Source organism: Fusarium falciforme, chromosome 5, assembly GCF_026873545.1.
Source record: "Fusarium falciforme chromosome 5, complete sequence".
Classification (NCBI taxonomy): Eukaryota; Fungi; Ascomycota; class Sordariomycetes; order Hypocreales; family Nectriaceae; genus Fusarium; species Fusarium falciforme.
In genome coordinates, this window is record NC_070548.1 from 1858512 (window position 1) to 1876551 (window position 18040).

Genomic DNA, 18040 nt, shown 5'->3' on the forward strand with positions numbered 1-18040 from the left:
CGACTCCTGCGTGACAAACGCCAACTCTGATGTACCGTCCGTCTTTATCGCGAGTATGGGTGGTATCCACGGCTGCCGCCTCGTCCGCCTCCGCGGTAGTTGGCACCTGGCTTGCCGGCATTCTTGGGTCCCGTAGGAGCGTTGGCTGGGGGTGCATGCTGGGGATCAGGGTTTCCACCGGCACTTCCACTGCGATGGAAGCCACCGCCGCCTTGGTTGGGGTTCGGCTGAGGGACATCGTCATACATGCCCTCCCATGAAGTCGGAGCTCCGCCGCCGCCGCCGCCTCCTCCCATGTTGTAGCCTCCGTGTCCGCCGCCGCCACCGTAACCACCACCACGGCCGCCGCGACGACCTCCCTGAGGCTGTTGCTGGTATTGGTTAAAGTTGTCGAATCCTCGACCACCACCTCCTCCGCTGGCGCCTCCTGCGGCAGCCGAGTTATCCTGACCACCCTGCTGGCCCTGTTGTTGCATCATCTGCTGTTGCATCTGCTGCATCATCTGAGGCGTCATGTTGTTCATCATGTTCTGCCCATTGGCTCCGCCGCCACGGCCCATCATCTGCTGCTGCATTTGCTGCATCTGCATCATGTTCTGCCACATGCCTGGGTTCATGGGCATTCCTCGGCTCATGGCCATCTGCGACTGCATCATGGCAAAGTACTGCTGCATGCGCTGGAAGTACTGGGCCATGGCCTGGGGCGTCATGCCATTGTTGCCCATCTGCTGGCCCATGGATCCCTGGTTGGACTGATCGCCATCCTTTCTGAACTTGTTGCGTCGGGAAGCCTCCTCTTCCTCTCGGAGGTTGCCTCGGGGTTGGGCCTTCTTGACCTCGATGGGCTTTCCATGGATCTCCAAGGGCACATTGATGCAGGCATCGACACCGGCTTCACTCTCAAACGTGACAAAGCCGAATCCTCGTGGTCGACCTGTGTCCTTGTCCATCATGAGGGTTGCATCCACAACGCGACCGAATTGGGCAAAGTACTCCTTAAACTCCTGGTCGGTCGTCTCCTGACTGACACCTCCTACAAAGATCTTGCTCGTCTTTTCCTGTTCATCACGGGGAATAGCACGCTTGGGATCGATCTGCTGCGGTATTAGCCTGTTGTAAGTTCTTCAAGGGACAGAAACAACTGACAATCTTCCCATCCAGGAAATGCTCTTTGACCATGACAATGTTAACCGTCTTGGCGTCCTTAAAGGTGAGGAAACCAAAACCTCGTGACCGTCCTGTGCTGCTATCTCTCATGACGGTGCACTCAACAACCTCGCCAAACTGCGAAAAGTAGTCTCGTAGGGATTCTATCAAGGGTCAGGATACACCGTACTCTGAGGTGATTCTGGGCCACTTACGATCCGTTGTCTCCCAGTTGAGACCGCCAATGAACATCTTACTATTTAAACATGTCAGTACGCGAACAATTAACTCTTGTACCCCAATTTGGTGATATGGTGAGTAAAGGCGGTTGCAAGACATGGGTCGTATTGGCTGCAGCAAGCTTGTTGGTTCCCTGGCTGTGGCATGGTGGCTTGCATCAGACAGGGTCATGATGTAGAGTTCTTCCTTGGGCCTTCTCCTTCCACGTGGGCTGAGCACGAACAGCTTGATTTTGGCATCTGATATCGTGACAACAGGTGCTTTAGGCCGTAGTTTGGCAGGGCGGTCAACATGAATGGTGTCAAGTCTGTTGCTCTTCAGGAGGCTCCACATCCGCGAGGCAGGCTATGAGAGCTTGCTTGACAATAATGGCGTAGACAGGCAGTTCAGGACCAGGAAAGACTTGTTCCTCATGGAGTATCCCTCGGCTCTTGGCGTTTTGTGTTGAAGTTTGGCGATATGAAACTCCCTCGACCCCGTGGTCAGGGGTCCAGTTGATTGATGGTTGGCGAATGTTGTTCATGAATCGCCATGGTGGTCGCAAGATGTCGCAGACAACGCAGCGAGAGATGCCAGATCAGCTTGGTCGAATATTTGTTCGTCTTGTGCTATCGTCTTGACTCTTCTCTCTGTCTTGCTAGGTACTGGCCTCGAGCGCTATTCGCTGCAAAATCTCGCTATAGCAAGGAGAACGTCTGACCGTTCTGACTGGCTCATAAGATCTCTGCGACTGATGGCTATGAAAGACGGAAGCAGGGTCTTTCGTCTTGACTAGGGCCGGCTGACTTTATCGGGAGTATCCACAGGGCGAGTTCCCAAGTTTGACACTGAAATCCTCCTCTTGGTCTCAAGCATCTTGGTCCTGACCAGACCTCTTGGAATTGCTGGATGCCTCGTCTCATTTGATCATAGTCTTGATCCCAAGTCCTCTCGACTCGGCTGACGATAGTTCCTCCGTTTTGAGTCTTGCCGGGTTGATGTCTCTGAATGCCACGCCTCTTCTCTTCATTTGACCGCGAACCTTTCCAGCCAAGCCAACTTCCGAGATGTCCGAGTAGCACCCAACAGAACAGCCACTGCTACGTGGCCAAATGGCAGCTGCCATTACAATCCAGGCTGCAAGCACGCGACCAAAGGCAAACCGCAATACTTGCTCTAGGGCAGATGGGGGATACAAATCACAGGGAATGGGACAGAAGAAACTTACCCGTCTTCCTTGGCACTTGCCTTGTGTACAGTTCCGTACGGCGGAGGCGTTGGGACATCGTCATGAGCAGCAACTTGGCTTGTGTGACCAGCTCCTGTAGAGCCTCCTCCACCAAGGTTGAAATCGACGTCATCGTCATCATCATCCTGATCCTGCATCATGTGTTCATCACCTCCCGCGTCTTGATGCTGATACGACCCGTCTTGATCATTGTTATTGGTGTTGGTTGGTTGGACTTCCGGGGCTGGCGGAGCTGCGGCTACGGGGGGAGGTGCCGCCTTGGAAGCGTCGTTATCGTCGTAACTTGGAGAGTATCAGCTTGAATGTTGCTTTGGGATACAAAAGCGACGGCTCATGTGCGAGTTGATAGTGGCTTACAGGTCGGCGAAGAGATCATCCTCGAAGTTCTCGGGCTCGGTCATGGTGACGGCTGGGGTCTGGCGCAAAGGCCCAAGTCGTGATAAGAGAGTCCGAACGGATAGAAGTCACGCGCAACTTTGCCGAGGGCTCAAAGCCCACGCGTAGAGTCAAGGAAGGGTGTGTGAAGACCAAGGTGCAGGATTGAAAGAGTCGAGGGGATAGAATTGGAGTACAAAGAGTGTGTTGAGAAGGTGTTGGATCTGTCGTGGTCGTTCTGATGCGGAGCTCAAAGGCTAAGTTGTTGTGATGACTAAGCTCCGGGTTGCCCAATAGGACAGCGGCGCGAGTCAAAAACAGGCGGGGCTCCTCAGCCTGATGAATGCAAGCCACAGTGAAGGCATAGGTACCTACCTGCCTACGGAGTACCTACAAGCAAAAGGCTGCAGGGGACACCATTGTTCTTGCTTTGCCCTGATCATCTTCAATCCTTTCTCTCAACACCAGCCCTTTCTGTCCGATTTACTGCTCGGACGTTTGTCGCCTTGCATTCTACAGCGTTGCGCAAGGTGCTTTTTGGAGTGGTACGTATTCTTCTGGTCTTGTGTCTTCTGATCCTTTCTGCAGCTTGCGACGTCCATGACGACAAGGGCGCGTCTGCATCTCCGATGGACGCCTTTTGCTCCTTTGCGACCAGTCAACATCCGCTAACGCCTACTCACGCAGAATCCCTCCTCGACTCGATACCTATTGTTAGACCGAATCTCGTTGTTGCAAACATGTCAGACTCGGGCAAACCGGAGGAGAAGCCCACGGCCGAGCACGAGCATGAGCATGAGCACGAGCACGAGCACGAGCCGGAAACCGAGATGAATGCGAACGAGGAGGTGCGTGAGGCGCGCAAAGAGGTGGATTGAAGAAGGAACTGACGAGGCGCCCTAGGAAGAGATCACTGCCATGAAGCGCCGGGTAGCGGAAATGGAGGAGGAGGCCAAGAAGCTCCGAGAGATGCAGGCTACTCTAGAACAGCAGTCCGCCGATCTGGCAGATGACAAGGAGTCGATCGATGCGCGCAGCATCTTTGTGGGCAACGTCGACTACTCTGCCTCGCCCGAGGAGATCCAGGCTCACTTCCAGAGCTGCGGCTCCATCAACCGAGTCACCATCTTGCTTGACAAGTTTACTGGACAACCGAAGGGGTACGTTGGCAGGTCGCCCTTTAACGGTCTATCGATCGCTGACACATGAGGTTTCAGGTACGCTTATGTCGAGTTCACCGAGCCCAGCCTGGTCGCCCAGGCCCTCGTCCTTAACGAGAGCGTGTTCAAAGGGCGCAACATCAAGGTGACACCCAAGCGCACCAACATCCCAGGCATGAGCCGGGGCCGCGGTCGTGGAGGCTTCCGTGGAGGTCGAGGATTCCACGGCAGAGGCAGCTTTCCTCGAGGAGGCTACCGCGGTGGTTATCGGGGCCGTGGTCGAGGCTTTGCTCCCTATTAGGAGCAGGGAAGTGCATCCACCATGGGACCGTCTCGGCGCTCTGAGCAGCCCAAGCATTTCGAGATTGAGGTCGAGGAGACTCATGGGGTCGATGGCAACTCTCGTGGCTACGTTGGGTTTTGATACTGATGCTCTGCTTTCTCTTTTTTTTTTTCTTTCCATGTTCAGGGCCCCGGCTGTGATAAGGAGAAGGGCGCGCGTTTCTTGCCAAGGCAGAACGATGTATAATAGTATATTGGAAGGGAGGGGATAAAATAGCCAACACGCCAGAGGACGGATAGGAGTTTTCAATCTTGATTTCTTTTGACCGACATGACCAGCCGTAAACATAGGTGGAAGTAAGGTTTGACTGTAGTTCGGGAATATATATGTCCCTGAGCATCCGTAAGAAATAGGCTTGCAACTGTTTCTTGTTAAATCCTCCATCTGATCATCCTTTTAACATAATATTTTAGGTTAATAAGGCTAAAATCATAAAGCAAGCATATTTGCAGTCCTCGTCAGTGTCATGTGAGGCCTTGCAAGCGTAGCCACTCTGTGCACTAATTACATGGTAGAGCTGGCAAACGCGGCACCTTAATACGCAGGTACGAAGCCTCCAAACCCAATCTGCAACACCAACCAAGCCGGATTCGAAGACGGCATTTGTGGGGAGTTTCCCTGTTCTCCAATGGCCACTTGAGCACTACGCCCGACATCCCGAGAGACAAGAAAGAGGCTTCCATCTCAGACACATGGCATTCTGTTGGCCGAGACTGACGCCGCCAAGCCAATCACTTCTCAGGGCACGGCTCTGGCCACCGCCATATTTTTGCCGTTCTGAGACTTGGGGTTCCCCTATTCTGGCTGGAGACTTGCTCCTGAGGGCTTCAATTTCTTTATGCAGGTGATGGGTACGGCGCAGAGTAGTATGCGGCGAAAGGGGGGGCCTTGTTGGTCATGTTGCACTTTGCGGCAAGCCACTGCGGACCAGAGAGAGAGAGAGAGGAAGCTTTGGCGTTGGGTTTGATGAAACACACACAGCGCAGCGTTCGTTTACTTCGTTCAATCAAATATCTACCTACCCAGGTTGGCAACTGTTCGGCGCATGCTCGCAATTAGAACCAACAAGAGGTCCTCGGCTCTCTCGACACCCTGGGTCCCCCCTCAGCCACTGCAGAATGCCTGGGAGGATTCACCCCATCAGCACATGCACCCAGACTGGGATCCATCTGGTGGTGGATGCGACTGAGAGCGTGTTCCTCTTATTAGATCCATGCCCGCCCATGGCCGGGGCACGCAGCGTCTACTGTACCGGGCTACCTGGGCCAGTTAGCGGTCTCTACCGCAATGAACGAACCCTGGAAGCCTGCCCGCAGCGCAGCGGTCCCTGCTCCAGGTCCTCATGAACATGGATGCTCCCCCTGTTCCCCTTGATTGTCAAGCTTCATGTGGCTCCGCAAAAACTGCAGCGGGCCTTCTGACCTTCTCCACGCTCTAGCGCACCATCCTTCCAACTATCAAAGCCTCCCAGCGCCTCCCATCCACTAAGCTTCGACTTGCAACCTCGCGGCGATTTCCTGGGCAGTCCAACCTTGGAAGTTTCCACCAGGACCTCGACTCGACAGGGCAGGGACTTGGCTTGACTTGACTTGTCCGGGACTCCTTCCCGTTCCACCTGACCACTCAACACCACAATCTCAACTCACCTCACCTCACTCTTCCTTGCTCTGTCAACCAAGGCAATCAGATCGTTTCTCCTTCTTTCTTGCTTTCCTCCCCTTTTCTTCGATTCCTCGGCTTCTTGTACTCCTGCGAAGAGCATCCGGAGCCTTCTACGATACTCCCGATACTTCCACTACACGTACATCTCCGGCCGGCGCAAAAGTCTAAGCGAACCGAATCCTTCCTCTCACCCACGCCTCCGACAATGCCCTCTTGCTGCGCTCGCTGAGCTCCCGTCCATCGATGCTTCGATATCTTGCTCCTCCGTGGCGCGCATAGACCCTCCGACTTCCCCGCCTCGCCTCCTAATTCCTCCCCCATGCTCGTCATGTGGCCGCGACTCAAGCAATGGCTATCGGCCTGGCCTTCTCGCCTGGTCTTCCGTTACCTCAGCACCGCCTTCATCGTATGCTTCGCGATCACAAACTACCTACTATGGACCAGCAGCCAGGGCTGGGACGTTACCGAACCAAAGGGGCCCGTCACCATAGGCCCCAAGCACCCGATTAAGAAGCTCATGGCCGACGCTCGCGCACGCCATGAGACCCTTCTTACAAAGCGCAGTTACAACCTCCATGACGCCGCCGAACGGTATCGCATCCGTCGCGGCCGTCACCCACCTCCGGGCTTCGACAAGTGGATCGAAGCCGCCATGGCCTCGGATGCCGTCATTGTCGAGGACTACTTTGATCGCATATACAAGGACTTGACTCCATACTGGGCGCTCGACCCTCAAACCCTCGCTCGACGCGCATCTGCCTGGCACTGGGTTGTCAAGGTTCGCAACGGCGAGGCCACCGGCGTAGGCGATACCAAAGACCGCGTTCCATGGCTCCAGCTATGGACCGACCTGGTCAAGGACTTTGCCAAGGAATTGCCCGACGTTGACATGCCAATTAATTACATGGACGAACCTCGCCTTCTCGTCCCGTTTGAAGAGCTCTCCAAGCTTGTGGATCAGGAGGGTAGCAACCGGCGTATGCCTCCGGTTAAGGAGGTCATGACCGAGTTCAAGAGCCTTGCCAAACTAGATGCCGAGAAGCCTCAGCCGTACGACCCAACGTGGTACAATAGCTCAACCAACTACTGGGAGCTTGCCCGTGTGACGTGTGACCCCAACACTCCGTCGCGCAATGCTCAGCAAGTCTCCGATCTCAAAGGTCCCGTCGACTACCCCACAGACTGGAACGCCCCTTACGCCTACAAGGGCTATATCAAGAACTGGACTGCAGCTCAGGACCCTTGCCTGCAACCGCATCTTCGCCAGATGCATGGTAGCTTCGTCCAGCCTCTTAGTCTGTCCACCTCTAAAGAGCTGATTCCCATGTTTGGCGGATCCAAGCTTCCCATGAACAACGAGATGCTTATCCCTGGAGCCATGTATCTTACCGACAATGAGTTCTACTCTGGAGGTGAAAAGATGGGACCTGCATGGCATGCCAAGAAGACGGGCATTGTCTGGCGAGGCGATGCTTCTGGCGGTCGAGCCACGGCCGATAAATGGCATCGCTTCCACCGCCATCGGCTCATGCAGATGCTCAACGGCACCTATGTCGACAGCGTCGAGAATGGCGGTGTGAAGCCAAAGACTTTCCAGTTGCCATCACACGATCAGTACAACAGCACTCATCGCTCTTCTAAATCGATTGGCAAGTGGCTCCAAAAATTCGCGAACTGCGGCTTTGCTCGCATGCTCTGCGATGATCGTTGCGGCCATCTTACCCCCTACTTCCATGAAGTCAAGTACATGCCCATGAAGGAGCAGTATAAATACAAGTTCCTCCCCGACACTGACGGCAACTCGTTCAGCGCTCGATTCCGTGGTTTCTTGCGCTCCTCGAGTATGCCACTCAAGGCCACCGTCTATGCTGAGTGGCACGATGACCGTCTTACCCCGTGGGTTCACTTTGTGCCATTCGACAACACGTTCCAGGACCTATACGCCATTCTCGAGTTCTTCACCGATGACGCGGCTGGTGGCGACACGGCTGCCCGTTACATCGCTGAGAAGGGCAAGGAGTGGGCTGGACAGGTTCTGCGGCGCGAAGATATGGCACTCTACACCTGGCGTCTACTACTCGAGTGGGCGCGAGTCTGCGACGAAGATCGCGAAAGATTAGGGTTCATCAAGGACCTGGTGGAATCTCATCGATGAGCTGAAAGCGGAATCGATTCTTTGGCACCTATACGGCACTCCCCTGGGCAGGATGACCCCAGGTTGAGGATTCTGGCTGCAGGGTGCTCACGTATATACTAATTATCACGGCCTGGCGTTCGGAGTTGGATGATGCGCTCACAAGAGGCGGGATATCTCGAGGATAATGTGGATGGCATTCGATACGCGAGGCGAGGGTGGGCGTTTATCATCATCATCCGGGGTGCGCCCATATACACACATGCATACATGAAGGAGGCATACCCATGTACCCGAAGCAAACCGCCTGTACAATACCAAATAACGTTGGATGAATAGGATCAAGCAAGCAAGCAAGCGAGCAGGAAAGAAAGAGATGGATGGGATGAGAAGGGAGTCCCTCGCTCTTAATACTCTAACTGTAGAAAAAGTTGGTATAGCCTTTGTACCCAAATAGTAAACATGATACCAAAATCCCCATCACCGATAGAGGAGAAAAACAAAACCTCTTTTGAAGCAGAATCAACTCCGACGTATGCATTTGACTCGTTTTGGGTCTTGCTTTGTCCTGGGTCATGATGCTGTTGTTTGACCGTCATGCTCATCCTCATCCTCATTGCCATCCTCATTAATGTGCCGATATATACAGGCCTTCTGACCTCACAGACTCTCGCTTTCGCTACGAGACAAAATCCCCCATCCAATCCATCATCACTAATCAGAAACCAACGCCATAGCAGCTGCAGAATTACTAGGAAGACGATGGTGATTTTCTTTTTCAGGAGCCTAGAGTTGCAGGTTCGTAACGGGCTCACGGGCTGGCTGACCCTTGAGATGAGCGGCCGAGCCCTTGAAGAGGCTCTGCCAGATAAAGGCTTCGCTGAGGAGCAGCTCAATGTCCTTCTCGGTCCAGTCCTTTGTGGGGAGGCACTGAAGGAACATCATGATCTCCTGAAAGTCCATGCGGACGAGCTTGTCGGACCACTTGACGAGGAAGGCGGCGCAGACGTAGAGGTGAAACTCGGAGAAGCCCTGTTCCTCGGCCTAGACAGATGGTTAGGTTTGAAATGAGTGTGAATAGGATAGGTACGAACCAGATAAGTGTCCCACATGCGGATAGTGTTTTTGACACTAATTTCTCTCATCAGGAGACAGTTCATCCAGCGGAAACTGAACTGAATAAACTCTACACCCTCTTGTTCCAAGTGCTTGGACAAATTGCCGTCGATACGCGCTGTGAGATCACGGAGGGCAGCAACCTGGCGCTGAATACCAGGCTGAGCCACAATATAATGATCCTGGATGCCATCAAGCAGCTTGGTCAAGCACCAGAAGGAGTCAGCCTCGACCGCGTCAAGAACCGACTTGGGGAGCTGTCCTGGGTCCATGCCAGACTCAATATTGGGGTCCCCGATGTAGATACCAAGGAAGACCTGCCAGAATGGCGTCACCAGGTCATTGATGCCCTGAACATAACCGCTGGCCGGGTGTCGCACCGCCCACAGGTAGAGGATGCGCTCCAGCGACCGCTGAGTGGCCTCGTAGCTGTAGAGCTCGATGTGCGGGTTTGTTCGGGGAATATCGATGCTGATCTGATGCCAGATTGCCTCATCCAAGCCCCGCGTCCTGCCTGTAGGGGCTGTGCTAGTCGTACCGGTCGCAGCATTTCCACCGCCCCTTTCAAAGGCCTGACGTACGCCATCGAGATACTCCTTGCGCTTCCTCTCCAATGTGGCGAGCCGGCGCTCGCTGTTTGCAGGTAGGTAGCTGAGAAGGAGCTGCCAGGTCATGGCGCGGACCTCCTGGGGCACGCCAGACCAGGCCAGCGACCTCAGGTCGGGCAGTGAGATAGTAGAGGCTTGGAGGAGCTTCTTGAACTTGTTGATACGGGTGATCCGAGAATTAATAGCATCGGCTTCCTTTGGTGTAGCGTTCGCGGGGACGGTTGGGTAGTTGATGAGGTGCAGGGCGTTGGCAGGGTCTATTCATGATCAGCCATGTCCATCTTGATCCATCTGCATGACACACCTCTGAGGATCTCCTTATACTGAGGTCGGAGGATCTTGCCCTCGCTCTTTTTGGGCATGGGATATGTAGGCGCGGGACGCTCGACAGCGATATCGGCGCTATTTGAATACCGTCTCGAGTGAAGGGCATCGGGAGGTTCCTCTGTAGTCGGCGATAACGTACTTGACTCGGCCCTGTTCTGCGTAGCGATGCGCCGCGACCTCCTCTTCATGCTCGAAAGACTGGGCAGTCCAAAGTCATCACCGTCGTCGTCCTCGTAGTCCATCATATCGTCTTCGTCCGCCTTCCAGTCATCGTTGGTGTTGGAGAGGAAGTTGATGTAACTCTTGTAGGGCGGCGACGATGCCTTGCTCGGGGTTGTACGTGGCGGGGGAGAAGCTTCGTGGACTCGAATCTTGGTTGAGGAGGAAGAAGGGGGGGTCTTTGGTCGAGAGGAGCTGGATGGGTTTCTTGGCGGTTGGCATCAGCGGGCAGAGAACATGATGTTTCACGGCCAGGTCGACGACTTACAGGGAGTCAAACTTGAGAATATCGGCATGTGAATAGGCGGCGCCGACCACGAGGCCAGAGCCATGGCCTCCAGGCGACGTGATACTCCTCTTAGGGGTAGAACTGTGGCTGTCTCTTGGAGGCGGTCTCCAGAATGGCGATACGGACCTGGTCGAGATGCTTCAGCGCGCGAGCACAGACAACAGCCAGGACAGGACAAGACATACTCTGAGCGATCTGTCAAGCAGCAATTGATCTATCGTCAGCACATTCGGCCTTGTTACGAGCAATCTGCACCTCAAAACACCTCGACCCCGTGGGGAGAGGGAATCGCAAGCACATACCGAGTTGGACCATCTCCTGCGGCGGTGGGGCTGTTAGCAAGGAGGGCACCGATTACGTCGAGTCTCGTGAGCATCATCAAGCTCGAGGACAGGACAAAGAGGGCGGGCAAAACTCACCGACTGAGCGGGCTTCTTGCTGCTCCCAGAGGAGGACCACATGGCTAAGAGTGTTGGCCTTGCAAAAACAAGGCCAGAGATGGTCTGTTTTATTTGCAACTGTGATGGATGCGACGCGATGGTTGGGAGTTGCAGGTTGTCGAGGACCGACAGGCGCCTGACTGGGTACTGTATGAGACTGGGGGTGCGGCGGGCGAGGACTGGCTGAGCTCCAAGGTTTTAGATTGCCTTAGCTTGGCTGGGCAGCCTAGGCTAATTTTTAGTCATAAAATATCTTTATAATATAGAAAACCTTCCAAGGTAGTAATGGATTTAATTTTATATATCATAATAATTATAACGGTTATTTTAAAAGGATGTTTTGTTATAACTATTTACAATATGTAATTCGGACCCATGTTGTTAACTTTTCAAATATTTGCTCTACACCCCTCAGCAATGGGTCCCGTCGATGTGCTCATGGAAGTATCTAAGTTGCACCTCAAAACGTAAATTTAATTAGAAACAAAAAGGTTCAACCGTTCGTATTTGCTGCTGGGCTCCTGTTGCACTTTATCCAGGTGGTGCTTGATGGATGTGTTACCGTTATGATGTTGCTGCAAGCCACCTGGAATGTTTTAGCCGGTGGGTGTGCAACATCAACCTTTTGGACAATTGCATTGTGCCGCCCAACTATTGTAGCCTTGCATTCGACTTGCGAAAACTGCCCGAATACATGGGAAGTGCTGGCACAGATACAGGCGTGGCCTTCCATGGGAAGATCATGAATAGAGTGACATGTAGTAACTTGATTGATGCTGATGGCGGTAACCGTTGAGGTATGTACTTGGGAACAAGGAACATGAAATGCTGTGCACAGTACTTTTACGATAGATGAACAGGGAAGAAAGCATGCTAGTGAGGATAGCTTTTCTAAGAGAATTCTTATTAGGTCTCTTCATTTTACATACGATAACCCAGAGTAGAAGGAAATTATTCGGGACAGGACGGTCTCTTCTACTGATTCTCTTCGATCGTCATGTCAAGAGCCAAAGAAGGTTCCTTTCAACTGCTTCGCTACCTGTTTGTTTGTCCTCACGTTGAGATGTTAGAACGAATGCACAAAATATCTGCTCCCTCAAATACTTGTCAAGATTGTTTCAGAGACGTCAATCGAATCGTCCATGTCATCGACTCCTAATTCCCACTTGTTAACGACTTGCACTAACACCCCACAACCAATCGCCGCCGAGGTTATCCATCACCAGACCGAACCGGCTAATCCCCGGACTCTCCAGCTCACCTCGGACCAATCAGAGCCGTCTTATTCCTGGTCCGCAAGCAAAGAGAGGCGAATCCCATCCTCCTCGAGCACCGAAAGCTTCCCTTTGCCAACGCCCTTCTCGATCCTCGCACCCAATCTCCCCTCCTCTTGAACCCGAGTGATCGAGGCCGCCTCGTCCGCCGACTCGTCCACTCTCGCAAGATGCTTCCCGCCTCGCGATCCGCGGCCGCAATGGCCCTCCGAGGTGCGTGTTTTCCAGCAGAGAGCGACATACAATCCCTCCCCGGCCCGGCGGGTTTTTTGTGACGCTGGCTCGGAGATGGGACCCGTCGCGATGTCGACATTCGTTAACCGCCTCGCAGTCAAGCCCTCGATGGCCATTGCCCCCTTCAGAACCACCGCCGCCGCCTTCTCGACCAATTCTCGTCGCGATGCCAGTGCCCTGCAGACCCATTCGGCCTCGTCGGGTCTTGCCAAGGTCCGCAAGGAGGTCCCTCTTCCCAGTGAGGAGGGTACCAAGAGCGTCATCCAATACGCCCTGTACGTGGCCCGTCCCTTTACGATACTCGAACCTCTCGATATTTGTCTTTTCCGAACCCAATTGCGTCGTCCTCATCCATGACCTCGAGCTAATTGAACCCCCCGCAGTACCACCCTCGATGTGATAGCCAACTGGGCTCGTCAGTCCTCACTCTGGCCCATGACCTTCGGTCTTGCCTGCTGCGCCGTCGAGATGATGCACCTTTCCACCCCACGATACGATCAGGATCGTCTCGGTATCATTTTCCGAGCTTCTCCCCGACAGTCCGACGTCATGATCGTTGCCGGCACCCTCACCAACAAGATGGCTCCCGCCCTCCGACAGGTCTACGATCAGATGCCCGACCCCCGCTGGGTCGTCTCCATGGGTTCTTGTGCCAACGGTGGAGGTTACTACCACTACAGCTACAGCGTCGTCCGCGGCTGCGACCGTATCGTCCCCGTCGACGTCTACGTCCCCGGATGCCCCCCCACCAGCGAGGCCCTCATGTACGGCATCTTCCAGCTCCAGCGCAAGATGCGCAACACCAAGATCACCCGCATGTGGTACCGACGATGAAGAGATGGAGTGAGCATGGTTGAGGAGTTGCCTGCCCCCTTGGTTTTGGACGACAGGCCACGAGGCAAAAGGAAGGATTGGACAGCAGGGCTGGGGCAGAAGACGCACCGAGACGCTGGTGTCAGCCATTCTGTCGGGATTTGGATGATTTTGGAGTGCATTGGTCCAGGAGAGGAATCAAAGAGGCCGTGTAAAGAGGATGGCGGCACCAAAGACGTCTTTCTTTTGTTGTTACCGGGTGTACATACTGGGGTTCCCGCCGGTAGAATGGTAGAAGGAAATGCAATTTTGTACAACACCACTCTGTCACCACGCCGGGCCAGGTATGCGGAGGCGATATGCCTGGGTTGTGATTCGTAGTTGAGGGGCTGACTTGGGAATTGCCAATTCACCAATGTTGAAGATGACAACAATATTTGAAATCAATCAGCCAGCTAATACCGTCCCTACTTGACATGGGCTCTTTGCAGCAATCACCTTGGTCCGGGATATCTCAAGACGCAATAGGCATCTGGTGATGATGTCACACTCCTCCATCCGAGTTAGAGATGCGTATCTATCTCAACAGTCACAACTCTATCTATCAAGGTGCTTTGATACCTCAAACGGTGGGACAGTCGACAACCAACAACACACTCAAAAGACACAGCATCTACGTAGTGAACGTTCTTGTATAGTATATGATGAATGTTAAAAAAGGAGGCGCTGTGAACCCTATCTTTCCCTCCGCCTAAATTCGCTGTCTCCATCCGTCTCGTCCGCCGACATCGTACGTAATACACAGAGGTACAGACTCTCTTTTCCACTTGTCAAAACAGCATCGATCACCATCCATCCATGCTTGGGCCCCCGTCGATTCTGGTGTCCACCTCGATCCAGCCGTAGAGTAAGAATTCCACAATGCCCACGAGGGCGTCCCACCACAGAGCAGACCCAACGAGGCATGCCCATCTCGTCCGCTCGGGCGACGAGGCTTGGATGCCGTCCCTGGTCTATACGCTACGCTGCCGAGCTGGCGCAGAGAGGGAAACAGGGGTTGCATCAATCGCATGTTGAACGTCAATTAATCCACCAGCGCCAAACGACCCAGGTCTGTCCACTCTTTGAACCAAAGCAAATACCCAAAACAGTTTGTGTGCGTGTGAGCGAGAGGAAGGGGCAGAGAGAAGAGGTCGCTGTCTTGAAGGGCAACGCCACAGCAGTCGCCTATAGGTAGTGTAAATGTTGCAAGTTCAATATCTCCACCAAACAGTGGCGCCTTTGTCGTCTCGTCTACTCCTGGCCAAAGCCCATTGTCTCTTCAACAGCAATCGTGAGCTTCTGTTGAAGCATTTCTAGACTCTTATAAGCGGGCAAGTCGAGTCGGTTGAAACTATTTGCCGTTAGTCTTGCCTCACTCAGAAATATCAAACTGGACTTACCAAGTATGTGCCTTGGGTAGGTTGGTAATCTCTCCTGCTTTTTCAATCGTGAATCGTCGGGGGCCATCACTGCCCTGAAGATCCTTGAATCCGTTGACAGGGATTCGAGAAGTACCCGTCGTGAACTGTAGTAGTCGCGACTTCTGCTCTCCATCCCACGAGCGCACCGTCGCCCAGAAGTTCTGAACAACCTCATCCGACTCAGTGTATCCTCTATAATCGGTGTGCTTCTTCCAGTCATCGACATCGATCTCAGCAATACCACCAATCAGAAGCTCAAGCTCACGCTCATCAAAGACGTTGATGAGATCTTGAGGGATGAGCTCTTGGAAGCCCTCCTTGAAAGCCTGGAACTGCTCTGCAATGCGCTTCTCGATTCGCCACTTGACCATGAGATCAACATACTCCTTCTTGTTCTCGTTGGTGACCTCAATGTTTCGTCCGTTGGGAATGAGGTCCTCCGTTGTCATGACTCCAAAGCGCTCGTCCTCAGTCGAAAACGTCTGCTCCAAAATTCCACCCGAAATGTCGTTGTCCAGCATCCACTGCAAAGATCGGTGGAAGTCGGCATCAACACCCTCCATGTCCGCAAGAGCGACTGCCTTTCCAAGCATCATCTTGTAAAGGGCGCCAATGAAGAAGGCGTCCAGGAATCGGCGGTGGAAAATAGCCAAACCAACGACACGGCCAATAAACTTGAAGTAATTCAGATGTTCCGGGTTGATTCCAGAGTGAGGGTTGATCTGGAGGGTGTAGTTGTCGTGGGCCGAGTACTCGAACAGACAATAGAAGGGGTTGAACATTTCGTGTGAAAGGAGGAAGAAGAACTCTCGTGAGAGACCACCGTAATCCAAACCGTCCTCGCCATCGAACTTGATCATCAACCGCTTCTTCAGATCCGTAGCCGATTGGCGAGTAATTTCCGCAAACGAATCCTCAAAGATATGAGACCGTCTCACCTTGATGTGGCACTGTCCACTAAGAATGCGCATCGCCGGCTGGGAACGGAAGTAGATGAGCTTTCTTCGGAAGTCTCGCTTGTATTGAGGAACGTTCTGGTCGAGTGATGACGGAAGTCGTGGGTCGTCCCAGGTTGTGGTCTTAGTGTTGTGGTCGACGAAGTAGACACGAGCTGTGTTCGTCAAGCGCATCTCCCAGCCGCTTGGAAGGGGGCCGAGTTGTGATACTGGCTGCTGCTGGATCTGTCCGTTGGCGTTGTTCTGGCCACCGTACATGCGGATATACTGCTGTCGGCGCGGATCAACCCAAGTGGTTGTTCTGGTGTTATGATCAACAAAGTAGGGTCGACCCTCGGGGGTCCATCTCTGTTCCCATCCTGGTGGTAGCTCGCCTGAACCTGGGCTCGTAGCCCCAGTGTGCATCACCGCGCCGGCGTTAGCGGTCGGGGATGATGATTGCTGAGGCTGCTGTGCTTGAAGAGTAGGCGAGTTGGAGCCAGTTCGGTCCTCGGGTAGGGTACGGTTCTGGTGTCTCTGCCGCTCCACCTGAGTGGCCGCCTCTCTGTCGCTTCGCTGTTCCTGGGTGCCATTCGAAGTTGGACGGTTCCAGCTCGTCGTTCGAGTGTTGTGATCAACGTAGTATGTACGTCCCAGGTTGTCTTCACGGCGTTCCCAACCAGCAGGCAGACGCCCCTGCGCATCCTCGAATGGACTCAGCTGGTTTGACTGGCGAGGCTGCCCACTGGCATTTGGCCCAGGAGCGCTGGCGCCACCAACAGAGTTGATGCTAGAGGGGCGGTGCGGCAGGTTGACCTGCGAGCTGGCAGCTCCATTTGGTCCGGACATGGAGGATCCTGGGCGGTTCTCTGAGGGGGGTGCGGAGAGGGAGGAGAGGTTCGAAGGGCCGGCGCCGAGTGAAGGTCGAGTTGACGATGCTTGGCCACCGCGGGCTGGGGCGCTGAGGTTGCAAGAAAGGTTAATGATTAGCTTGCCATGGACAACAAGGTTATCGGTTGATTTCTTCAGGTCTCGTGTAAGCATCTGGTCTGAAAGGCGCATGTCTATGTCAGCAGGGTGTTCCAAGTGTCGAGGAGGTGGCACAGGTCAACTGACCGTCAGCGTCCGCACTGAGTTCGGGCATGACATCTCCAACTCGGATATTGATGACGCCCAGGAAACCTTGGTCCTTCTTCTTAAACTTTTTTTGGTCAAAGACCTGAACTGCCAAAATGCTATCTTCGTTGGAACGGCTGCAGGATGTGAGTCTGATAAGTCCTAGGTTTGGGGTGGCGGGGCACGTTACAAGTCAAAGCTCTCATTCCAGTACGGGTTAAGGGTCCTCTTGCTGACGGTCGTCGTCTTCGTCTGCTCTCCGTTGATGGTTGCGACGGCGAAGGGGTCGGGGAAGCCTGGTGCGTGTTAACGAGGAGCTCGAGTCTTTGTTTACTCTGGAACGACGTACGGAAAACATCCCTCTTATAAAGACCGTCGGCGGCGATAACTACGATGATGTCAACAGAGGAACTCGGGCGGAGGGGTATAAGGACGAGAGCGACTCACTCGTAACCCGAAGGTTGGGCCTGCTGCAGAACCGTTAGCACATGTATCGTGAAGGGGCCGAATGGACAGAATGCCCCTTCGCAGGCGCAGAACGCGATGCGATGGATGGGCGGCTGGGAATGAACTTACTTGGGCAGCCCGGAATCGGTGCGACTGGTCATGGTGTCACCTCTTGCGCAGCGCAGCGAGGGACTAGGTCACGGCAAGGACAACAACGTTGATGGATATCCTTCCTGATGGCAGGAGCAGGACGCGCAGTCGAAGCCTTATCAGGGAGAGGCGTTCAAAGGACGGGATCGACTAGGAGGATTCGGCTGGAGAAAGTTGACGACGCTGGAGTTGGGGCAATGGGGGGAGGTTGAGGCTGTGCACGGGCGGCGGGCCTAAAGACCAGACACGGACTCCCCGCTTCCAAAGCGAGGAGGCGGCGGCCGGAACGGGAAGAGAATAGACACGCGAGAAGGGCGTTTT

The 18040-nt window shown here is 54.0% G+C and overlaps 6 protein-coding genes across 6 annotated transcripts; 3 read left to right on the forward strand and 3 right to left on the reverse strand.

Annotated features, from left to right (window-relative positions):
* Positions 1 to 44: 44 nt before the first annotated feature.
* NCS54_00679900 (Hypothetical protein) lies at positions 45 to 3015 on the reverse strand (the record flags this gene model as incomplete). Its single annotated transcript, XM_053152244.1, has 5 exons — positions 45 to 1094; positions 1147 to 1310; positions 1362 to 1402; positions 2594 to 2896; positions 2972 to 3015. 5 exons carry the CDS (start codon positions 3013 to 3015, stop codon positions 45 to 47), a joined length of 1602 nt encoding a protein of 533 aa, XP_053008219.1.
* Positions 3016 to 3729: 714 nt separating this feature from the next.
* NCS54_00680000 (Polyadenylate-binding protein 2) lies at positions 3730 to 4450 on the forward strand (the record flags this gene model as incomplete). Its single annotated transcript, XM_053152245.1, has 3 exons — positions 3730 to 3837; positions 3893 to 4149; positions 4207 to 4450. The coding sequence occupies 3 exons, from the start codon at positions 3730 to 3732 to the stop codon at positions 4448 to 4450; spliced, it is 609 nt and encodes a 202-aa protein (XP_053008220.1).
* Positions 4451 to 6473: 2023 nt separating this feature from the next.
* Positions 6474 to 8309, forward strand: NCS54_00680100 (Hypothetical protein; the record flags this gene model as incomplete). Its single annotated transcript, XM_053152246.1, has 1 exon — positions 6474 to 8309. One exon carries the CDS (start codon positions 6474 to 6476, stop codon positions 8307 to 8309), a length of 1836 nt encoding a protein of 611 aa, XP_053008221.1.
* Positions 8310 to 9074: 765 nt separating this feature from the next.
* On the reverse strand, positions 9075 to 11308 carry NCS54_00680200 (Rab-GAP TBC domain-containing protein; the record flags this gene model as incomplete). The annotated part of the gene is made up of 7 exons (XM_053152247.1): positions 9075 to 9332; positions 9383 to 10269; positions 10317 to 10765; positions 10827 to 10973; positions 11033 to 11061; positions 11150 to 11179; positions 11267 to 11308. The coding sequence occupies 7 exons, from the start codon at positions 11306 to 11308 to the stop codon at positions 9075 to 9077; spliced, it is 1842 nt and encodes a 613-aa protein (XP_053008222.1).
* Positions 11309 to 12626: 1318 nt separating this feature from the next.
* Positions 12627 to 13629, forward strand: NCS54_00680300 (NADH-ubiquinone oxidoreductase 19.3 kDa subunit, mitochondrial; the record flags this gene model as incomplete). The annotated part of the gene is made up of 3 exons (XM_053152248.1): positions 12627 to 12774; positions 12893 to 13070; positions 13179 to 13629. The coding sequence occupies exons 1-3, from the start codon at positions 12732 to 12734 to the stop codon at positions 13627 to 13629; spliced, it is 672 nt and encodes a 223-aa protein (XP_053008223.1). The 5' UTR covers positions 12627 to 12731.
* Positions 13630 to 14901: 1272 nt separating this feature from the next.
* Positions 14902 to 17730, reverse strand: NCS54_00680400 (E3 ubiquitin-protein ligase; the record flags this gene model as incomplete). Its single annotated transcript, XM_053152249.1, has 7 exons — positions 14902 to 15001; positions 15051 to 17070; positions 17123 to 17259; positions 17313 to 17418; positions 17472 to 17510; positions 17570 to 17589; positions 17699 to 17730. 7 exons carry the CDS (start codon positions 17728 to 17730, stop codon positions 14902 to 14904), a joined length of 2454 nt encoding a protein of 817 aa, XP_053008224.1.
* Between the last annotated feature and the right edge of the window lie 310 nt (positions 17731 to 18040).